Source organism: Gossypium hirsutum, chromosome D09 (assembly GCF_007990345.1).
Source record: "Gossypium hirsutum isolate 1008001.06 chromosome D09, Gossypium_hirsutum_v2.1, whole genome shotgun sequence".
NCBI classification, from domain to species: domain Eukaryota; kingdom Viridiplantae; phylum Streptophyta; class Magnoliopsida; order Malvales; family Malvaceae; genus Gossypium; species Gossypium hirsutum.
In genome coordinates, this window is record NC_053445.1 from 53,590,370 (window position 1) to 53,612,922 (window position 22,553).

Below are 22,553 nucleotides of genomic sequence, written 5' to 3' on the forward strand. Positions count from 1 at the left end.
AGTAAAGATAAAATTGTATTTTATCCTCCTAAAAATGATAAAATTTTGATTTAATCCTTTAAAATTTATAAAGATATAAGCTATTAAAATGGTGATGTTGCATTTTTATTATTGTAAAAAATATAATTTAATTTGCCTCCCCTAAAGATTTTTTTGACTTCGCCCTTGTTTATGAAAGTTCTTGATTTTAATATGAAAGTAAAAAATATTTAAAAACTTAAACTAACTTTCATTTCATGCTAATGTGAATTTGACTAGAATAATTTATTAAATAAAAATAAATTTTTAAAATTTCTTAAAAGTGTTTTACTTAATTATTCTTTTAAATTTTATGTTTATATTAAAGTGTATATAATTTTTATTACGTCAACAATAAATTAAGATAAAAGCATAAAATTCAAAAAATAATTTACTTTATTATTAAAATAAAGAGATTTTATGAGTAAAAATCATATGTTAGGAACTTATTTAACTACAAAAATAGTTTAGGGACTTGTTTAAACAAAGTGCAATAATTTAAAGACTTTTTTAATATACTAGCCTTTTATTAATATTAAAAAATAAGACAAATCTCATCAAACTAATTTGACGTTGAAAAATATAAACTCAAATAAACCGATTTCTCATTAACACTTCTATTTGAAAATATACATAAAAAGAAAAAGAAAAAGTAAATAGGATGCATAATACACAAATTATTGTCAAAATAACATGTATTTAATATTAATATATTTTTTGCTAAAAAAGTTATTCTTTACTATTTATTTCCAAATATATGTCAATCAATGTGAGTACTTAATTTTGAAATTTTTTTCAACATTTTACATCTTTTTCTTTTTAAGGTATGGAATGGAACCATGATTGGGTCACTATTTCAGGCCTTAGCTAGACTATTTTGTTTTCTTGTTAAAGCCCACATGCTTTTCTCATTAGGAAAAGATATCATCCAAATGGAACGTTTTAAAATGGGTATAATAATAATTTTAATTCTCAGTATTTGTATATTAAATTAATTTAATTTTGATTCTAAAAAGTTTAATTATTAATATTTTTATATTGTGTAATTTAATTTAAAAATAAAAATAATTTTTGTGGCCCTTACATTTAAAAAACTAAAAAAAAGCAAATTTATGGGTAAAATTTACATTTTTGTGCTCTATTACGAAACTTGCTTGTTGTGTGGGTAGGTGCTATTATGGAGGGTTCTTGCTCAACACCTTACATTTTGATTATATATAGTTTAGGCGTAAATTTGCATTTTCTTTATTGTTTAACAACGTATCCTTCAAATCCAGAAATATTATAATTTATCAGGTGTGCAGGCGAAAGGAGAGGTAGATAGTAACATTGGCTCTTAAAAGTAAAAAAAAATATATATAGAAATTAATATCCTCATAAGATAAATTTCTGAATTCAGTCCTATTTGCTTTCATTATACTCAAATAAACATGTAGCCAAAATTTTAATGAATTTTATAATTGCCTGTTAGATCCAATGAGTAATTGTGCCACTTGCTGACAGTCATTATTAGCATTTATCCACATATTATTACAAGATACTTAAGGATTGTGTCTCGGATTCAAGGGTCAATGTCAGTCCATTGGGTGCATTTTAAATTTAAAAATTAATATTAATGTAATCATGAGATAACTATAAATTTGATTAAAACTTTTTCTTTTTTCCAATTTATTATATAAAACCAATGCATAAGAATCAGAGAAAAAAAAAGAATAGGGTTTTCGTTTGCAGCATGTGGTGTTGTGGGATCCAATCAAACTGCAAAAACATTTATTTATTTACTCTACAAACCCTAGGGACGCCCTTTGTGTACTAAATTGTTCATTTGCTATTTTTTGGTTTTAAAAAAAGTTGTAAATATTGAAATTTGAATTTAATTTTATTGGATATTAATCGGTAAAATTGTAACTTCTTTTGTGTTAAGGGAACTCATAAAGATCAATTACAATTTTTAGAATATTAATTGCATAAGATATTCTCAAATTTTACAATGTTTTAATCGAATTTTCAAAATATTAATATCGTACAATTAAATCAAATCATTAGCTTCAGCACTAAATAGCAATTAGCATCTCAAATTTAATGTCCACATGTATTTAAAGATTTGATTAATACAATATCAATGTTTTTAAAATTGAATTAAAGATCAAAAAAATAAATTTAAAATTCGAGCAAAGTTTGATGCAATTAATCATTTGTGGAAAACTTGCACTCTTACTTAACCAACAATTACAACAATTAATAACTAGTTTTAGATTATAGAAATACAAACTAAAAATTCTGAGCTATTCCTCGTCGAATTTATCTTTCCCCTTTTTAGTCGAAGATTCCGGTACGACGTTAGCTACGGAATTAAAACAATTAAAATTCATCAATACAATACAATTCAATTTCATATTGCATATTTCAATTTTTACTCAACATTTGTCTAAATTCCAATTTAGTCCCTAAACCGAGACTAATTTTATTTCTTCACAATCAATTCTATATTTTCATTCAATTTTCACTTTAATCTAGATTTAACTCTCTAATTTTACTTAAATCCCTAAATTTTTAATTTTTAATAATTTAGTCCCTATTACTCAATATTTACAATTTATTCTACAATTCAATCCTTTTTCACTTCAAACTTAAAAACCTATCAAATTAGTCCCTAATACTCTAATTATTCAACATAAACAATATTTAAAAACTCAATAATTTCTAAAATTTTAGCATATGTCAGTTAGTATTTAATACCGAAATTCTAAAAATATAAAAATTATAAGAAAATAGACTAAATTGACTAACCAAATTGAGCTTTGAACCTTGAAATCCTAATCCTCCTTTTTTTTCATTTTTCTCTTCTGTTTCGTTTCTATGCTCTTTCTTTTATTTAATTATTATAATATAATATAATATAATATTATATTATATTATATTAACTTTAAAAATTCATAATATATACACTTGTACTGCCTCAATTATGACCATTGACATAATTGCTTATTTGGTCTTTTTAATTTTCTTTAATCCATAATTCAACTTTCACCCTTTATATAATTTAGTATTTTTACTTAATTACTCTTAATTCAAGCAATTTCACCCAACCAAAACCTAATTAACTTCACAACTAACTTCGTAAATATTTTAAATAAATATTTCCGTTTTATGAAAACAGAGTCCCAAAAATATACTTTCCGATACCCGTGACTATCGAGTCGTTGCAAATCATCTGTTGAAATATGAGAATTTTGTCTCCTCGAAATAAATAATTCTATTTACTTTATTTTACTTCTGAAATTTATAATTTTATTTTAACTCAATTGAGTAATACGGTGGAGTATGTAATGTAAGAGAGTTAAATGATATTGTTAAAACACTCTCATTTCATATCAAAAGTCACTGTTTAATGAGGTTGCTGAAATTGGACTCGATCGGGCCGGTTGGTAAGGGTGAAGGGAGGGGTAAGCAAGGGCTTAGCCACCCCTAAATTAAGAAATTATTATTTTAGGCCCTAAAAGTTTATAAAATTTTAAGTTATTAATGTATGGTAAAATTAAAATTAAGTCCTAAAAATGTTAGAATTTTAATTTAATATCTTCAAAAATCATGAAAATATAAATCAATGTTAAGGTAAAACTGTATTTTGCCTCCCATAAAGATATGTATCTTAATCTCAACCCCTCCTAAAAAAAATTATGACTTCGCTCTTGTAGATTGTACCGATAACCAATACATGAAACCAGAACAAAGGAAAAAAATGATTGACTCTAATAATTTATTAAAGACCAAAAATCCATGATTTAATCGGCTGAAGTCATGTTTAAAAATTTGCATATATATATATATAATAGTTACGAACAGTTGAACAACCCCAACTTACAATCTAAGTTAAAAAGCAAAACGCAATTTGGTATATGGTAATTACACGATCTTCTCTCTCTCCAATCCTTACATTTTAGTCCTTCGCCAAAACCTTACAACAACGACAATGTTGCAAGAAAGACACGGCGATGGTCCACCCCACGGCGTAATACTAGCAGTGGTCGTATTTATCGTGGTATTAGCTCCGTTCTTATACGGTGACCAAGGTGAAGCTATCACTGAAGCCATTTCCGAGCTATTGACTCCACTCGGTCTCCTCCTCTTGCCCATCTTCCTCCTCCTCGCAATCCAGTTCCTTTCCTCCGATCGTGGCTCCTTTGTCTCCGGCGTGTTCTCCACCGGTGAACCCGACACCATTTACGGTCTAAGTGGCTCCCCCGTCGGCGTTGCCCTCTTTCTTCTCCTCGTCTTGTTCTTGCTTTACAATCGTGTTTCCATCTTCGGCGGTGGCGATGATTCCGATGATTGACGATTTAACGTCGCAGCCCTGTTTTTGTTATGTCTTCATTCGTTTCAGCATCGTTGAGGATTGGATTCCGATGACCGTAAGTTCCGTCGCCGGTGATTAATAGTTTGCATCCGATGAGGCACAGTATAATCGCACGTAGAATTTTTTGTTTGTGTTCTTTTTGTGATTTTACCTGAATACCCAAGCGATCAAAGGGCCCGTATCATGAGCAATCGAGGGCATTGTTGTCATTTGCATATGGCAACCTTGTTTCACTGTTTAGTTATACGTTGTTGCTTTTTCTCGTCTATTTACAGTTTTAATACCTCTAAAATGCTGAAATTTAAGAATTAATCCCTTTTATTTGACATTATTTTATCTCTACTTTCGTAATGTTATTGGTCGTAATTGATACAATTGCTTTAGTTACATAGATTTCTTTTACTATTTTTTGATCACATAGTCCAGGCCACATGAAAATTCAGTTAGCGATAGTATCGGTGAGTGCTATCAATCTGAATTACTAATAATATTATAAAAATAGCTGATCAAATTACATCAAATTCTAAATAGACGGACTAAAACACAATTAGACTATTTTTTACCGACAGTTAAATAACAACGGTAGTTGAGGTGGTTGTCCCGGAGGTAGTACGGTGGAGCAGTGATAGCTCAGTCTCAACTCTTTTTATTGTCATTTTATCGAGGCTCCTTTTGAACTGATAGTCTCTGTTCCAATATTTAATTTTTACTCCCTCTGGATACCGACTTCTTTACAGAGTCACGTGCTCGCTTTCGTTTGCAATTTTCACGAAGGAATAAACTAACATTTAGTCCATAAACTTAGTAATTTTTCCATCTTGGTCCCTATAGTTTTTGTCCACATTAGTCCCAAAATTTGACTGCTTTTGATCGCTTCTATTAAAATATGATGATATGGCATTATGTGATTGTGTCATGTTATCACTTGAATTTTTTATAATTTTTTATATTTTTTAGATGTGATATAGTTTTTTTAATTTTCAAATGATGAGGTAAATTTTAAAATGTCACATCAGAACAGTGAAAATTAAAAAAAGATAAAAACTTTTGTTAAATTCATAAAATTGTTGAATTACTCAAAAAAAAAGTAAATAATAATAAATAATTATTTTGAACAATGTTCCAAAATCTAAAATGAAAATATAAAAAAGGTGTAAAACCCCCATCAAAATCACTGGCCTTATACTGATGACAAAAACCAGCTGATCACTCCTTGTTCTTAGGCTTCTTCACAATCATTACAGAACAATGAGCATGGTGAGCACAGTAATCACTTACGCTTCCCAAAACAGCCCTGCATGTTCCATTTTCAGACAAATTTTTAAAAAATCTAATCTATTTGTTCACGTTTTAAAAATAAAGATAAAAATTTACCTCTTCACAATGCCATAACCATGGCTTCCTAGTACCAGAATAGTTGCATGGTGCTTGTCAACAGCTTCACATAACACATCCCTTGGATCACCTTCCATTACTTCCACATTCACTTCATTCACCTTTAAATATATACATATATATTATAATTGTTTTAGTGTATTTAATAAAAAAGGAAAACATTTTATATGATATATAAAAGAAATTTACTGATTTTTTCTTGCATAATTCCTTGACTTTCTCTGTGATCCTTCCGGCTGCCTTCTTTAAATCGATCTCCATCATGGGTATAATCTCCGCAGTTGCTGCGTTTATAGAATTTCATTTAAACCGCAAGGAGATTCCAACCTCTTTTATTTTCTTAATCCGGGAATACACGTGGAATTAGACGGTGAAAGTATTATGGAGTGGCTGGGTTTAAAGAGTAAACTTTTTTTTTTATTAATAAAAAATTGATTTATGCACATGAGTATGAGGTACGTGGCATAATTGCTTAGTTATTTCTTTAGTAATACTAACTTTTAATAGTAAAAATAAATTGAAATTTTTAACACAGAAAATAGATTACTTTTTAATCTAATATATATAGATTAATTTATTAATTTTTTGAGTAAATGAAACAAAACACAATTTGACTCCTAATTCAGAAGTCTCAATAGTACTTTTACCGAAATTAGACTCATTAAATTTGACTTTATAACTCAATGATTTAATCTAGTTAATTTTGATTTGAACTAAAACCAATCTTCTTCTTCTTCTTTTGTCAAATCAAGTCAATCTTATTTGATTATAAGAAGGTAACAACTTGATCTTGTCTAGAAATTATCGAGATATAATTTGATTTGAAAATTTTAATGGGTAAACTTAAATTATCCAAATTCAAAATTGCTTGAATCCAAAATACCTGAATCTCAATGATTTGAACCCAAAATAATTACTTATTTATTAGAATGAGTGGTCCACATTGCTTAATAAGCCTAGTTCAAGTTGAGTTTTTACAAAAGATTTTGTATCTCGAGTCAACCCGATTAGACTAAAATATGGTTTAAATAATAATAAAAATTTAAAATCAACCTTTGAAAGATTTAAAAATATTACTTGTTAGAAAGTTTTTTTTGACTTTTTTGAAAAAGTCTTGAAATTTTTATCTATTTGGAGTCGACAAACCCCTTAACACATCTAGTACTATCTTAAGTTGGAGTTTTATATGCCCTTTGATGCCATGTAAGGGGTAAGGGTTTAAACCCTTAATGATATTGCATCACGCAAGGCAAGGTCTGATCAAACAAGTTATTTCCACTTTATCAACTTCATACAATTTTGATAGTAAAAAAAAAAAATCTCAACTTAGAATAATATATAATGTATTAAAGAGTCCGTCAACTTCAGACAACCCTTCAAATACATAAATAATGAAACTGATTAACTCAATAAAATTGAATTCAAATCATTTTTTTTAAACCCGACCTGAGTCAACTCATGAAACAGCTTGATGTGAAATACCTGGACCGGCAAGTTGGATAACAGAAATGGGTACGGGTCGGGCATGAACAGCAATGAGTTGAAAAGGTTGGAGGGATCCGAATGGTGTAAAGAAATGATCCAGTGTCCATTCTAATGCGTACATACTAGGCGCACTATCGTCCACCGCTATCACCATGATTTGTTTCATTGACATCTCTTTTCTCTCTTTCTTTCTTATTACAACTTTCGAAAAATAAAACCCTCTTTTTTCAAATAAATGGAGTTGAACGAGTTACACTAGGGTTTTTAACCATGTTGAAGATGATGCTTATTATTATTTTTTTGAATGAGGTTGTTGCGGCCATGGACTCGGTTTTCTGATTACCAGACAGTTAAAAGAAAAAGAGACCTTTTCTCTAGTCTTAATTTAGGCTAATCAAGTTTTTCTTTTCTTTCATTTCAATTGCTATTTTTGTGTGTAGTGAGTGTAATTGAACTGAATTGAGATTGAATAATGGTAAATTTGAAATTTGGGCTCAATATTCAATCTGAGATTGATTCATTTATCAATTTTCATAATTCAAATTCAAACTTGATTAAGCTTATTAGTATTCAAATTCGAACTTATTTATAATTAAGTTCTTTCTATATAAATAGAGTAAAAGTATTATTTTCAAATAGTTAATATATATTAAAATGAAAAGCTTGATGAGGATCATGAACCATTTGAATTGAATATTTTTGTGCTTGCTTTATAATTCTAATTATTCGAGGTTGGCTCGATAATTACCAAAGCAAGTTTGAGTTTCTTTCTAATCGAACTCAAATCACTCACCAGCATTGGTGTCTTCTTTTACTCCCCTATGTGCAAAAAAGTAGATATATTCATATACAAGATCTTGCAAAATGGACTTGTTTGTGGATTAGATGGCATAATTTGGGCTTGAACAAAATTTTGTATTTTAGATTAACTCGATTTGATCTAAATTCAAAATAAGTAAGTAAAAAACAATTTATTTTAATTTGATTATAAAAAATACATAAGTATTTTAATAAAAAAACATAAGTATTGATGTTGATTGAGTCTTGACTTAATTAATATAGGTATTATTGCTAATACAAGAGAACATGAATCTAATCGGTTCATATCGATTCATGAGTCAATCAATTCAAAATCCCCTTTTAAACTAATATCTTAATTGATTCTCAATTCAATTAGTCTGATTGGCCAATCTAATCGTTGAAGCAATATTAAATTTCGGGATTGATTAACTTCATATTAGAATTGATAAATCCAGTTGACATTGACTTTTTATTGTTGTTGTTTAGATCTATTTTCGACCCTACTCGTAGATTCTGATATATTATTCATCTAAAACTAATTATTGATTTATCCCTTTCCGATTTTTAGTATGTTAAACATATATATATATATATATATAACATATATATCCTAATTGAGGATGATGATCTCGCCGATTTACTCTTCTTACCCCTGTTCGACGATGATTCCGGCGATTGTTTCGGTTCGAAACGCAGTATGTATCGGTTGGTAATCCTTCAAGCTCATCCGCCTCTGACGAAGATGATGACTAAGAAAACGGAATATCTCCGTCGCCAATTAGAAGATCTCTCAACGGAATCCGGATAGCTTCTTCCATGTCATCATCATCATCATCATCACCACCTTCCAAAGATTGGAAAGGAGGAGGAGGTTTCGGGATTCTCGAAAAGATTATTAACGTTTTCCGTAGCAGTGGAATGCCAAACTCGGGCGGGTATACGGTAGCCTGAACTCAGACGAGGGACCGGTTCTACAACCCGCTGGCGGTGAGGCGAGTTCAGCAGTTGCAGTTGCAATAGATTTTTTTCTATTCATTGATTTTTGTGCTAACGTTGACCGTTGTATGTATATTTAAGATAAGGACCTTTCAGGTGATGGTATTCTTCTTCACTGTTTTTTGGTAAATGGGAAACATCCACAAGAAAGGTCTGCTCTTGTTGATATAACAAATGACTACTCACCTATTGTTGGGCTTGCAATGGAAACACCGTCATCTGCTATAGGTAAGCAGCGGAGTAGTAGAGCCAAGAGCATGATGATGACTCCTGGTTCTGGTGAGGCTTTGTTAAGAGATCAAGTCAAGACTCTGTTGCAAAAAGTTGAAGAGGAAGCTGAGCTTTCAAATGTTTCAATGCAGAGCCATCCTTTTCTTCTTCACCCTTTTTTGCTGGTGACTCAGCAACGGTCTGTGTGTCAGTTGCCGCCTTTGCAACTGCTGATGCCCCCTCACCGCCGGCGGTTGTAAAATCGGCGGGTCATCATCCTCAAAACGGTGGGGTTTCATGAAGGATAGGGTATTTTATTCTTTTATTTAAATTAGTGGAAAAAAATGGCCACATGGCAGGTCAAGTTTAAGAGTTTAATGAGCGACCATATTTAACAAATTTTCTATCGGTTAATAATTAAATCGAAAAAAAATCAAAGTGATCAAAATAATAATAATAATACATTATTTTAGATTAATCCGTAGTGTAATTTATCTCAACAAATATTAAGTTTTAATAATTAGAAATTTTATATATTTTCTCTTTATTTAATCATTAATTTTTAAAATACTAATTAAGAGTAATAGTTAAATTGGACCGATGGTTAAATCGATCTTCTTATTGATTTGATCGGTTCAATTAAACATTTAATTAAAAAGTATTAAAATATTAAAAATAAAAAATTCGTTCAGTTCAATTGGTTTTTTAGCTTATTCAATCGGTTTGTGCAAATTTTCAATCCATCTGATTCAATATCACTTTTCATATCAATATCCTAGTTGATTCTTGGTCCAACCGGTTTGATTCAAACATCATTTATTTAGGGCACTTGTAGTTTTTTTTTTAAATTATACTTATGGAATTAAAAAAACTTAATTACAAAATTAGCCCTCAAAATATATTCTTTTGTCACTAGGTATCTAATTTTTTGGTCAAAAGTAGTAACTAAATAATCAAATTTATCCAAAAAGTGTACAACTCCAATAAGAAATGTGCCACTTGTTATGTTTTTTATTGGTTAATATCATGTTTTGGGAGCAAAAATGAAATGAAATTTACAGTTTAGGTACAAGTTTTAACAAAATAAAAACTTTATGTACCTGATTATAAAAACTATATGATTTAAGGGCCCAATTTTAATTTAAACCAATTAAAAAATATCTTTCTTTCCTCTCCCTTTAAAGCAATAAACACATCTAGCGTTGGGTGTGGTGATTTGTGAAATTGCCCTAATTACCTAAAAGAAGTCAAACAAAACAAGATACAAGGTGATAATAATGTGGATTAAAGCAAAGAAACACATCAATTATTAATAGATTTGATTAATGACATGCTGCCATACAAAAGTGTTTCCAACTTCCTTATATATAAAATAAATTCATAATCACATTTGTAAATAAAATCATAATAGAAATATATTTCGATTTAAACTAAAATAAATTAAGGAATATAAATAAATATTAAAACTCTCAAATTAAAATAAGGCTTTAATAAAAATAATTAGACATGCTTTTAAGTTTTAAGTTAAAGCGAAGCTTTACTTCAAAAGTAGTGCATTGAATAAAGATATTGTTTTTAGTTGGGTCCACCTTAAGATCCAACCAACCATCTTATATAATAATTTAATATTTTACGTTATCCAATATAAATAAACTTAAAATATGCAATAAATCTCTCTACTTTTAAAAATTAGTATTTTTATTTTATGAAATTTAATCCTTTTACTTTTCAATTTTTAAAATTCAAGTCCAACTATTAACACTATTTTTTTTGTTAAATTTGTTGTTGTAACATTTTGAAATTAAAAAAAAAATTTATTTGATAGTCATGTAATTTAAAAAAATGACATTGTAATTAATTAGACCTGAATTTTAAAATATAGATAGTAGAAAGACTAAATTTCTATTTTTCGAAAAGTAGATACCTAAATAGATAATAAATTATGTAATATATAAGATTTTAGGTTGGAATCCATCTTCTATTAAATTAATTATTATGGGATTTATTAGTGGTAGAATTACGTTAGAGCCTCTTTAGAAATTGTAAGAATATGAATTTGAATAATGGTAAATTTTTATTTTGTCCCCGAAATTTATAACTTACTTTTGATCTTTTTAGGAAATTTTTTTGACACCTTATTTGCAATTATACTTTTATGTCTATTCAAATATGATGCGAAGCATAGTAGATAAATTTTTAAATGTGTATATCTACTAAATGAAAATTTTTGAATTAACATATTACAAAAAAGCAATATATATTTTATTGAAAGTGTCTTTTTTCAACATATCATATCTAAATTGTATATATGGTAAGTAAACGCACATTTATAATTTGATTAATATGTTTTAAATATGCTTCCTGATCCAAATAAACATCTAATGCTTAAATTGATATGATACCGATACTTTGACAATTCAATTAAAATATTTTAAAGTTTAAGACACCAATTTGAAATATTTTCCATAGTTTTGGGTTATTTAGTGGAATTAACCCAATATAAAAAAATATAATTGTATTTCATTTCGTAAAAGCGCTTAATTTTTCCCTCTATTTGATTTCAGTTCTCATCGATTTTTTTTTTAATTTCTCGAGAGAAAAAGGAAATAAATTAAATAAAATCAAACACTATTTTCTGCTTTTATAATTTGATTTCTCTCTCAGATCTGTTCGTAGATCTTCAATTGCCGTCTTCCTTTTGTCTTTTTTTTTTGAACATTATCTGGTAATTTTATTTGTTTTTTCTACTGTTTTTTTAATATTATTTTTATATAATTTTAATGCGTGAATTTGAGTAATTTTTTTTCTTGGATAGGTTTAAGAAATTTGCACGAATTATTGGAAATTGCATTTTCGAAGAAATACATTTACATCTTCTTCGAGTTTTTGGATTTTCTCCACCTCGTAAGTAATTTTTTAGTTATATTCTTATTTTCTTTGTATTGCTGTTCTTGTTATTATTATTTCTGAAATTTGATCTCTTTTCTTATGGTAGCGTTGATAAACAAATTTTAAAAATTTGGCTCCGCAAAGGCGATCGCAGCGCCACGCCGGTGGCCAGATGCAGCAAAGCAATGCTGCTGCGACGGCGTTTTACGATCACGCTGGAGGCGGCGGGTCCTTCAACAATGCTGGTCCCGCCGGCGGAGATGCTGGTGATGCTGTTATGGCACGGTGGTTGCAATCTGCTGGATTGCAGCATCTGGCCTCTCCCTTGACTTCTACAGGCATCGACCAACGCCTCCTTCCCAATCTACTCATGCAGGTACTGTTGTTCCGCTTTTAATTTACCACATGTATTTTATTTGTTTATGTTTCTATTGTTTCTATGATTCTATGCAATTTGATTTAGGTTAATGTACTTTTAATTGCTGCCATCACCTTTTAATCAAGGGAAATGTTCTATTCCTTTTTCGCGATTTATATTCAATTCTGAGTTTATGAATGCATAATTTCTTCCCTTTTTTTGCATGAAGTTGGTGGGAAAAATCATTTTAGTATTGACAAGGTAATGAGGAAGTTACTATTACATACATGTAGGGGTATGGGGCAGAATCTGCTGAAGAGAAGCAGCGGCTATTCAAACTAATGAGGAACCTCAAATTTAATGGTGAATTTGGTTTGGAGCCATACACACCAACTGCCCAAAGTTCTGGAGGGCAGGCTACATCTGATGGGTTCCATTCTCCAGAGTTCAAGGGGGATTTTGGAGCTGGCCTTTTGGATCTTCATGCTATTGATGATACAGAGCTTCTTTCTGAGGTATGGTTATATTATGCACGGAACATAACTTAGCCAGAGAATTCCACATTGGTTGATTGCTTAAAGTTTATATTGTTTACATCATGCAGTTCTACTATTTTTATTTCATTTTTGTGGAAAAATGTTGACATGTTTCTTGTTTCTTCTTGTTATTCCGTTTTATATTTTTCTCAATTTAGTAACAAAATTTTCCCTGTGAAAATAAATGTTGATTTGATTTATTGGCAGCATGTTATCTCAGAACCTTTTGAGCCATCACCATTCATGCCAGGTGTGAACAGATCATTTGAAAACGAATTTAATGCGACATCTAGCCGGCAGCAAAAAGAGCAAAGTAATGCAGATGCCTCTGCTTCGTCATTCATTGCCAATGAAAAAGAGATCAGTACAAGGGAAAATAATGTTGCTAAGATTAAAGTTGTGGTATGTTCTGTCAGTGTGTTTTATATTATCTGGGCTGGAACAATTGATGCGTGCTAGTAGCACAGTCTTCTATGCCTTAATTTTCAAGTTTCCTATGAAGCTTAATTTTTTTCTTGCACATGGTACAAGGTACGTAAAAGACCATTAAACAAGAAAGAAATTTCTCGGAAGGAGGATGATATAGTAACTGTAGGTGAGAATGCTTTAACGGTCCATGAACCCAAGCTAAAGGTTTGTCCCTTATTCACAAAAGTTAATGTGAGGTTACTATGTGGTTATTGAGATGAATTTTTAGAATTATTGGTGCTTGTTTGATATGTCATCTCTTCTCATGCTTATATCTGCTTTGGTTGTTATATGAAAGGTGGACTTGACAGCATACGTAGAGAAGCATGAATTCTGTTTTGATGCTGTTCTGGATGAGCATGTTACTAATGATGAGGTAATGCTTGGTTAAAAATTAATGCCTTGTTGCCATCTAAACATAGTTCCTGAATAGCATTGAGTAGATTATGACCAATTTGTTTAGTGTTTTGCTAGAGCCAAAGATTGATTTTTCCCCCTCTTGTTCACTTCAACAGGTTTATCGTGTTACTGTTGAGCCAATTATTCCCATAATTTTTCAGCGAACAAAAGCCACTTGTTTTGCATATGGGCAAACAGGTTCGTACAGTTTCAGACTTTTCTTCCTGAATGTCATGTGTGCTATATATGTTATTTTCTGCTTTTGTATGCTTGAAGCACTATTAATGTTAGAAGGAAATATTTTTGAATCTCAAAGCTTACATGCATCTTGGATGGTGTATAGCCATCTATTCCTTTCAGTTTCTTCTAAATATAGCTTTTTCGTGAATATTAAAGTGGTAGTTTTTGAATCATTGTAAATCCTCAGAACTTCATAGTGAATTAGTTTTGGCTGTTAAATTTGTAAACTTCCTTTTAGCGTCAATCTTATTTTATATTCCATCAATTTACATTTACTCTTGCGCCCTTATGCCTTACCAGGAATGGTTGCTTTGGTTTAGAAACATTGCCAGACCCCAAATTCAAAGAGTCATGAAGAAATTAGATTCTAGTTGGAACCATAGTTTTTTGTAAATTGATGTACATGATATTTTAAACAGAATGGAGGAAACTATTTGGAAGATTTAGAATTATTAGTAGAAAATTGATGCATATGATTGGGTTTCAGAATTTCGAGACTGATGAGAGAATTAGTGCTAAAAGAACTAGTTTCTGTAAAAGAGAAGAAAGCTCTGTTGTAAACTAAAGAAATCACATTAGCCTAAGACATGATAGTCATTTTCTTATTTTCCTTGGTTTATAGTCTTTTGTTTCACATCTCCTTGTTTTTGCAGTTCATGGTTCTGTGGTATTGTTGCTAATTTCCAGTTCACGGAATATATTTTTTATTTCAGGTAGTGGTAAGACGTTCACAATGCAGCCATTACCTCTCAGAGCTGCACAAGACCTCATTAGATTCTTGCATCAGCCAGTTTATCACAGTCAGAGATTTAAATTGTGGCTTAGCTATTTTGAGATATATGGTGGAAAACTCTTTGACCTTTTGAGTGATAGAAAGTAATTCCCTTTTCTTTCCTTGCTTATTTATTTATGCATGTCCATGTGTGTTATAAATCAATTTTTTTCTTAAAAGCACTTGATTGATTATGATGTGTAATAACTTTTAATTATCTTCTGGTTTGACCTTCTATTATGTATCAAACCATTTGCCCTTCACACATTCTCTCTTTCAGTATGTATTCTGGTATAAATGTGCATGCACATACATATTAATAACTATTAGATCACTGAATAATTTAAGTTTCTTCATAGGAAACTTTGTATGAGAGAAGATGGGAGACAACAAGTCTGTATTGTTGGACTGCAAGAATTTGAGGTGTTAGATGTGCAAGTTGTCAAGGAATACATTGAGAGGGGAAATGCTGCAAGAAGCACTGGATCTACTGGTGCAAATGAGGAGTCTTCAAGGTCACATGCTATTTTACAACTTGCCATCAAGAAACACCCTGAGATAAAGGAGTCGAAACGGAACAATGATGGGAATGAATCTAAAAGTGGGAAGGTTGTGGGAAAGATTTCTTTTATTGATCTTGCTGGCAGTGAAAGAGGTGCAGACACCACCGACAATGACCGACAAACTAGGTAGATTTGAATTTTTATGCAAGGACAAAAAGAGGGGAGAAACTAACATTAATCTTTTTTCTCCTCACCTGGTTTCTTTTTGGTTTGTTCTAATATCACTGGTTCCGATTCTTGCCAGGATTGAGGGTGCAGAAATTAATAAGAGCCTTTTGGCTCTCAAGGAGTGTATTCGTGCCCTGGACAATGATCAGATCCATATACCATTCCGTGGGAGCAAACTCACTGAAGTGCTCCGTGACTCTTTCGTTGGCAACTCAAGGACTGTTATGATCTCGTGTATTTCTCCAAATGCAGGTTCATGTGAGCACACTCTCAATACTCTGAGATATGCTGATAGGTATGCTTGTTTCTATAACGAGACACTACATGAACTTCCTTTGTTGCATTACATTGTATTTTTCTACTTGTTGATTAAATAAAGATTATTGTTATCCAAATGAACAGGGTTAAAAGTCTTTCCAAAAGTGGTAATCCCAAAAAGGACCAGGCTGTAACTTCTTTACCACCAGGTAATACGGATGCTTCTTCAGCATCTTCTCTGCCAGCTCCCGCAGATATAGAAGTCGTATATGAACAACAACAGGAAGCCAAAGTTGTTGATACAAGTCAAAGGGTTGTAGAAAAAGATGTTTATACTGTTGACTTTGATAAACAGCTGTCAAAGTTTCCGTCAGGTTACTCTTTCAACAGGAGAGAGGAAAGTGGATTGACTTCTGGGCCAACAGGTCGGGAGAGATTTGAAGTGAATAACTCCTACGGCAGCTCAACAAAAAGAGTTTACTCATCAAATTCTCAAAACTCAGCTGATACAGAAGAGAAACTGCAGAAGGTGTCACCACCTCCTAGAAAAGTGACTAGAGAAGAAAAGTCAGATAAGATGACCGGGATCGTAGCTAAGAAAGACGGGGGAGGATCTGATTTGTCCACTACAAAGTCTAGGCAGTCAAATGCTGTTAGTTATAGCAATGCAAATAATGTTGGACATAGACAATATGATCCCGAGCCTCCTGATGAGAATATCAATGCAATACTTGAGGTAGGCCGTTGATATGGTTGTCATTATATGTATGCTTTTCGATTTTACTTCATTCTGTGTATGCTTTTGGTTTGTGGCAGGAGGAAGAGGCTTTAATTGCTGCTCACAGAAAAGAAATTGAGGATACAATGGAAATTGTTCGTGAAGTAAGTAAACTAGCCCTGGATTAGTGGTCAAATCTTTTCGATTTCTAGTACTTATTGTTCCGCTTCTCAAACATTCATGCACCAATTAAAATTTATACCACTGTTCATCTTGTTCTGCTCGAATATTAACAGGAAATGAAGCTTTTGGCAGAGGTGGACCAACCAGGCAGCCTCATCGACAATTATGTGACCCAACTAAGCTTTGTGCTTTCACGCAAGGCTGCTGGTCTGGTTGGCCTTCAAGCTCGCCTTGCCAGGTTCCAGCATCGATTGAAAGAGCAGGAGATACTGAGTCGGAAGAGAGTTCCTCGTTAAGGCAAGCAGTTTGTTCCCTGCTTGCATTACCGCATCAGAACCTGTCTCATAACCTCGCTTAGATTGTTATAGTTATATTTCTCGATGGACATTGACGCTTAAATATTTTGATATAAACAAATATATAAAGCTTTTATCTCAAATGGAATCTCTACTTGGTTCTGGCGGTCAATGCATGGAGCCATTTCGAGTTCTCGGAGAAAGGAAATTTGGCATTGCATAAAAACTCCACCGTGTCTTGCAGGTATTGATGTTTCGATGTAAATGCCTCATATATGTCCCGGTAATAAGAGGGGCCAACTGAAATTGTCAAACATTTATTGTTTAGATGAATCTGATGTATCATTGTTTAGATTGACATGCTTTGTTGTTTAATGGTGACGAAGGAAATGTTTTAAAAAAAAAAAAAAATCATTTCTATTGGAAGGAGAGGAAAAAAAGAGTAAAGTAGTGGTTTTTTTTTTCAATTTGCATTTACTCAATAAAAGAATTAATTGTCAATTCGTGACTCAAATCATAAATAATTTGAACGAAGTTGAATTTTTTATGCATAATGTGTCATTTTATCCAATATGATATTTATATTTGACAAAAAAATATACATTGTGGTAGTTAAAATAACATTATTAATTTTTTAGTATTTAATCTGGGTCGATAAAAATTTATAATTAGCTAAATATGAGTAACTTACTTTCATCTAATCAATTCAAAAAATTGAATTAAATTATTTTTATCGAATTATATTTAATAATTAAATATAAAATTAAATAAATTTATAATTAAAATTAAATTTATTCTATTAATAAAATCATGTGAAATTTAATCATAAAATTATTAACATTTAATTTTTATCAAATTAATTTTAAAACTTAAATTAAATACTAAAAAATTAATATTACCTATACTTATTTGACCTATTTGATTCAAAGCAACTTAATGAAGCGCTGCGTATCGACAGTAAAGCAAAACGGGTCGGATTACATTGCCTTCTTCTTCGTATAAACCCTTCATAAACCCTAAATTCTTCCAATTTCTTTTGATTTTATTTCTTGGTTTGAAAATTTTTAATTTATTTTCTGAGTTCTTTTGATTAAAAATTTGATCTGAGATTGATTACAAATAATGTGTACATGAAACATGAAGACTACCTTCAGAAATCCAGGTACATTATTTAACCTCTGAAATTATCATATTAATTGAAAATTTGGATTTTTGCGTTTTACAGTGTAAAAATCAATGATTTTCCTATATTGGTTTTTTTTAAAAATTCAGCCATTATCATGTGTTTTCATTTCCCAAATTTGCTAAATTTTTATCCCTTTTTTTTTGTTGCAGGGATAAGCCTTTGTATCCGTACAACCTGTTGTCAAATTTTCAATACTTGTAAGTCCCTGTCTTCATTATCCGATGGGTCTTCGTCTGAATTGTATAAGAAATCTGCCATTTTTGAGGGAAAAATTAATAGTATTGAAGGGGTGAGGAAAGAAGTTGAAGATGTGTGTTGTATTTTAGAGAGTGGTCCTTGGGGATCCGCCATTGAAAACGCTTTGTCTTCACTCAATGAGAAGCCTCAACCCGGGTTAATCATTGGGGTTTTGAGGAAGTTGAAAGATGTTAACCTAGCAATAAACTATTTCCGATGGACCGAGAAGAAAACCGACCAAGCGCATTGTCCGGAAGCATATAATTCGCTTCTCATATTGATGGCTCGGAATAAGAAGTTCGATTGTCTCGAACAGGTTCTTGAAGAGATGAGCATGGTGGGATTCGGCCCATCTAGTAACGCTTGCATCGAGTTGGTTGTTAGTTGTGTCAAATCCCAAAAGTTAAGGGAAGCTTTCGATATTATACAGATGATGAGGAAGTTCAAGTTTCGACCGGCTTTTTCGGCTTACACCACTCTTATCGGTGCTTTGTCCGCTGTGTTTGAATCAGATCTTATGCTTACTCTGTTTCATCAGATGCAGGAGCTAGGTTATGAAGTTAGTGTCCATTTGTTTACTACACTTATTCGTGTGTTTGCTAAGGAAGGACGGGTTGATGCAGCTCTTAATCTTTTAGATGAGATGAGGAGCAACTGTTTTGAAGCTGATGTTGTGCTTTATAATGTTTGTATAGACTGTTTCGGTAAGGTAGGGAAGGTCGATATGGCATGGAAATTCTTTCATGAGATGAAAGCACAAGGTCTAGTGCCCGATGACGTGACTTTCACGAGCATGATTGGTGTTTTATGCAAATCGAATCGGTTGCAAGAAGCTATAGAGTTATTTGAGTTGATGGAGCAGGATAGAAAGGTCCCTTGTGCTTATGCTTATAACACCATGATAATGGGATATGGCTCAGCGGGAAAGTTTGATGAAGCGTACGGTTTATTAGAAAGACAGAAAGCAAAGGGATCAATTCCAAGTGTGATATCGTATAACTGCATTCTCACTTGCCTTGGGAAGAAGGGGAAAGTGCAAGAGGCATTGAGGATCTTCGAGGATATGAAGAAAGATGCTGTGCCCAACCTTCCAACTTATAACATTCTCATAGACATGCTTTGTAAGGATGGTAATCTCGAGGATGCTTTGAGGATTCAGGGTGCCATGAAAGAAGCTGGCTTATACCCGAATGTTATAACCATAAACATAATGATTGATAGACTGTGTAAAGCACAAAAACTCGATGAGGCTGTTTCTATATTCGAAGGAATGGATCACAAAGTTTGCTGTCCTAACGAGGTTACATTTTGCTCCCTTATAGATGGCTTGGGAAAACATGGTAGAGTAAATGATGCCTATAGACTTTACGAGAAGATGCTGGATTCCGATAAGATCCCGAATGCTGTTGTATATACATCCCTCATTCGGAACTTCTTCAAGTGCGGGAGGAAGGAGGATGGTCATAAGATATACAAAGAAATGCTGCGAAGGGGCTGCGCACCTGATCTTATGCTCCTCAATACCTACATGGATTGTGTGTTTAAAGCTGGGGAAATCGAGAAGGGTCGGGCTTTGTTCGAGGAAATAAAGGCTCAAGGATTCATTCCAGATGTTCAAAGCTATTCGATTCTGATACATTGTCTCGTGAAAGCAGGTTTTGCGCATGAAACCTATCAGTTGTTTCATGCAATGAAGGAGCAAGGTTGCATTTTGGACACCCGTGCTTATAACACCGTGATTGATGGATTTTGCAAGTCGGGTAAGGTTAACAAAGCTTATCAGCTTCTAGAGGAAATGAAATCAAAAGGTCACCAACCGACTGTTGTTACCTATGGTTCCGTCATTGATGGTCTTTCTAAGATTGATAGGCTTGATGAAGCATACATGCTCCTCGAAGAAGCAAAATCGCAGGGCATAGAGTTGAATTTAGTTATCTATAGTAGTCTTATTGATGGGTTCGGAAAAGTCGGGAGAATAGATGAAGCATATCTAATATTGGAAGAGTTAATGCAAAAGGGTTTGACACCGAACACATACACATGGAATTGCTTGCTTGATGCTTTGGTGAAAGCCGAAGAGGTCGATGAAGCCCTTGTTTGTTTCAAGTCTATGAAAGACATGAATTGTCCCCCGAACCATATCACGTATAGCATTCTCATAAATGGTCTTTGCAAGATTAGAAAATTCAATAAGGCCTTTGTGCTTTGGCAAGAAATGGAAAAGCAATGGTTAAAACCGAATACCATCACGTACACCACTATGATTTCCGGACTCGCGAAGGCTGGTAATGTTGCTGAAGCTCATGGACTTTTTGAGAGGTTTAAGGCTAATGGGGGTATACCTGATTCTGCATGCTATAATGCCATCATCGAGGGGTTAAGCAACGCCAATAGGGCAACGGATGCATATAAACTTTTTGAAGAAACTCGACGGAAAGGTTTTAACATTCATACCAAAACCTGTGTTGTTCTTCTAGATGCACTGCATAAAGCTGAATGTCTTGAGCAAGCAGCTATTGTAGGGGCTGTCTTGAAAGAAACAGCGAAGTCTCAACATGCTTCGAAATATTGGTAACATATTTTGGTTCGGTGTTGAAGAGAGATCGATTAATGCATGATGAGAAGATGTTTCTCGATGTTTCTGGTGGAGCAATAACACTTCTATAGATGAACTTTAAGCAAGGGTATTTCCCCATCTGATGAAATGTTTCCATATGGTTACCTATGCATGCATGCATGGGTGCATACATACATGTTGGTGACATCGTATCAATGTATAGGTGCTCTTGTCACTGAAGCCATTGCTAATGCATCATGGATGATTAAGAAGACAGATGCCATCAGCAAATAAACAAAGACAGCAGCCACTTAGAAGAAAGGCCACTTCTATATTTTGATCTTTTAATAGTTTTGTTTTGTTTTGTTTAATTATATATATATCTCTTTCAAATGTGAAAGTAAACCCTTCATACCAATTAAATTCAAAGGAAATTTTGTTGTACTGACTTCTGTAATACCATGTATTATCATTTGCAACTTTGATTCAATTTCCGTTAGTTTAATCATTAATTTGGGGGATAAATGTCTTGACATGAAGCGTTAAATGTCATGACAGTGAATCATATTTAAAAAAGAGGACCAAAATTTGAATATGTGTATTTACATGAATAGCTTAAATATAATTAAATTTTAGAAATATTCTTCTTCTACCGCATCTATTCATGTATAATGCACGAATTGATGACTAGGTACCTTAGTGAATGTGTAGTTTGTATCTTATGCGTTAAAAAAGTGCAGATTTTCTATGTAAGCACAGTGGGAAAAGGATTCACAAACCCAAGAATCAAACCGTGAATTTTATGCCAATTAATTTGGAACTCAGATAAGTTTACCATTGATTGGCTATATTCTCCAAGTTAAAATCGAGCTAATTTTTTTAACACTTTTATTGATGTTTATGTTGATGGAAAATTTTGATTAATACAATACTTTTGACATCAATGTAAACTCTTAGCTATAATGAAATCTATTATTAGTTTAAGAGTTAAGTGACAAAACATCTCTAAATTATAATCCTCGTTTCAAAATTTAAAACATTCTAATTAGGTTTTCAAATCATTAAATGGCATGTAATATAAATTAACAATTTAATCATATCAACATAAGTAAAATAGAAAAAGAAAAGAGAGTGAATATTTTTATATTTTTTGTTTTAAACTATGTTACATGAGATCTAATGTCTTATTTAATGATTAAATTAACAATTTTAGTAACAGGTAAATCTACCTAATATAGCATCTATTGTTGAAGGACGTGATTAGAATATGACTGAATTAAAATGAGAATTATACTTTAATGCAGTTAACTCTAATTTCTGATTGATATCAGATGTGGTGTTGAAACCCTCATAACCCCTTTCCCCTTGCTTCTCATAAAGAAAATGTTTGTATTAGCATCATGCCGCGTGTCCTATCAGATATTGTTAACAACACAATACAATACAACCGAGTATAGCAGATA

General features: G+C 32.0%; 4 protein-coding genes across 4 annotated transcripts; 3 read left to right on the forward strand and 1 right to left on the reverse strand.

Annotated features, from left to right (window-relative positions):
• The first annotated feature begins 3,823 nt into the window (after positions 1-3,823).
• Positions 3,824-4,701, forward strand: LOC107931385 (uncharacterized). The gene has a single exon (XM_016863266.2). It carries the CDS (start codon positions 3,992-3,994, stop codon positions 4,352-4,354), a length of 363 nt encoding a protein of 120 aa, XP_016718755.1. The 5' UTR covers positions 3,824-3,991; the 3' UTR covers positions 4,355-4,701.
• A 746-nt stretch (positions 4,702-5,447) lies between these two features.
• Positions 5,448-7,504, reverse strand: LOC107931438 (universal stress protein PHOS34). Its single transcript, XM_016863313.2, has 4 exons — positions 7,253-7,504; positions 5,960-6,054; positions 5,750-5,871; positions 5,448-5,669 (listed from the first exon to the last, which is right to left on the reverse strand). The coding sequence occupies exons 1-4, from the start codon at positions 7,425-7,427 to the stop codon at positions 5,582-5,584; spliced, it is 480 nt and encodes a 159-aa protein (XP_016718802.1). The 5' UTR covers positions 7,428-7,504; the 3' UTR covers positions 5,448-5,581.
• A 4,211-nt stretch (positions 7,505-11,715) lies between these two features.
• Positions 11,716-17,468, forward strand: LOC107931479 (kinesin-like protein KIN-13A). The gene is made up of 14 exons (XM_016863369.2): positions 11,716-11,987; positions 12,078-12,166; positions 12,258-12,527; positions 12,803-13,024; positions 13,253-13,447; positions 13,577-13,678; positions 13,812-13,889; positions 14,029-14,110; positions 14,866-15,028; positions 15,284-15,613; positions 15,732-15,950; positions 16,058-16,649; positions 16,730-16,795; positions 16,928-17,468. Exons 3-14 carry the CDS (start codon positions 12,324-12,326, stop codon positions 17,108-17,110), a joined length of 2,436 nt encoding a protein of 811 aa, XP_016718858.1. The 5' UTR covers positions 11,716-11,987; positions 12,078-12,166; positions 12,258-12,323; the 3' UTR covers positions 17,111-17,468.
• Positions 17,469-18,063: 595 nt separating this feature from the next.
• On the forward strand, positions 18,064-21,599 carry LOC107931379 (pentatricopeptide repeat-containing protein At3g06920). The gene is made up of 2 exons (XM_016863257.2): positions 18,064-18,272; positions 18,446-21,599. The coding sequence occupies exons 1-2, from the start codon at positions 18,248-18,250 to the stop codon at positions 21,106-21,108; spliced, it is 2,688 nt and encodes an 895-aa protein (XP_016718746.1). The 5' UTR covers positions 18,064-18,247; the 3' UTR covers positions 21,109-21,599.
• The last annotated feature ends 954 nt before the right edge of the window (positions 21,600-22,553 follow it).

Excerpts from the sequence above, each read along its gene's own strand:
- LOC107931479 (XM_016863369.2), top strand. The coding sequence starts at position 12,324 with ATGCAGCAAAGCAATGCTGCTGCGACGGCGTTTTACGATCACGCTGGA. Across the intron at positions 15,614-15,731 it reads GACAATGACCGACAAACTAG|GATTGAGGGTGCAGAAATTA; the intron begins GTAGATTTGAAT and ends GATTCTTGCCAG. Across the intron at positions 16,796-16,927 it reads CAATGGAAATTGTTCGTGAA|GAAATGAAGCTTTTGGCAGA; the intron begins GTAAGTAAACTA and ends GAATATTAACAG.
- LOC107931385 (XM_016863266.2), top strand. The coding sequence starts at position 3,992 with ATGTTGCAAGAAAGACACGGCGATGGTCCACCCCACGGCGTAATACTA.
- LOC107931379 (XM_016863257.2), top strand. The coding sequence starts at position 18,248 with ATGAAGACTACCTTCAGAAATCCAG. Across the intron at positions 18,273-18,445 it reads GACTACCTTCAGAAATCCAG|GGATAAGCCTTTGTATCCGT; the intron begins GTACATTATTTA and ends TTTTTGTTGCAG.
- LOC107931438 (XM_016863313.2), bottom strand. The coding sequence starts at position 7,427 with ATGTCAATGAAACAAATCATGGTGATAGCGGTGGACGATAGTGCGCCT. Across the intron at positions 6,055-7,252 it reads TATCCAACTTGCCGGTCCAG|CAACTGCGGAGATTATACCC; the intron begins GTATTTCACATC and ends CTATAAACGCAG. Across the intron at positions 5,872-5,959 it reads AATTATGCAAGAAAAAATCA|GTGAATGAAGTGAATGTGGA; the intron begins GTAAATTTCTTT and ends ATATATTTAAAG.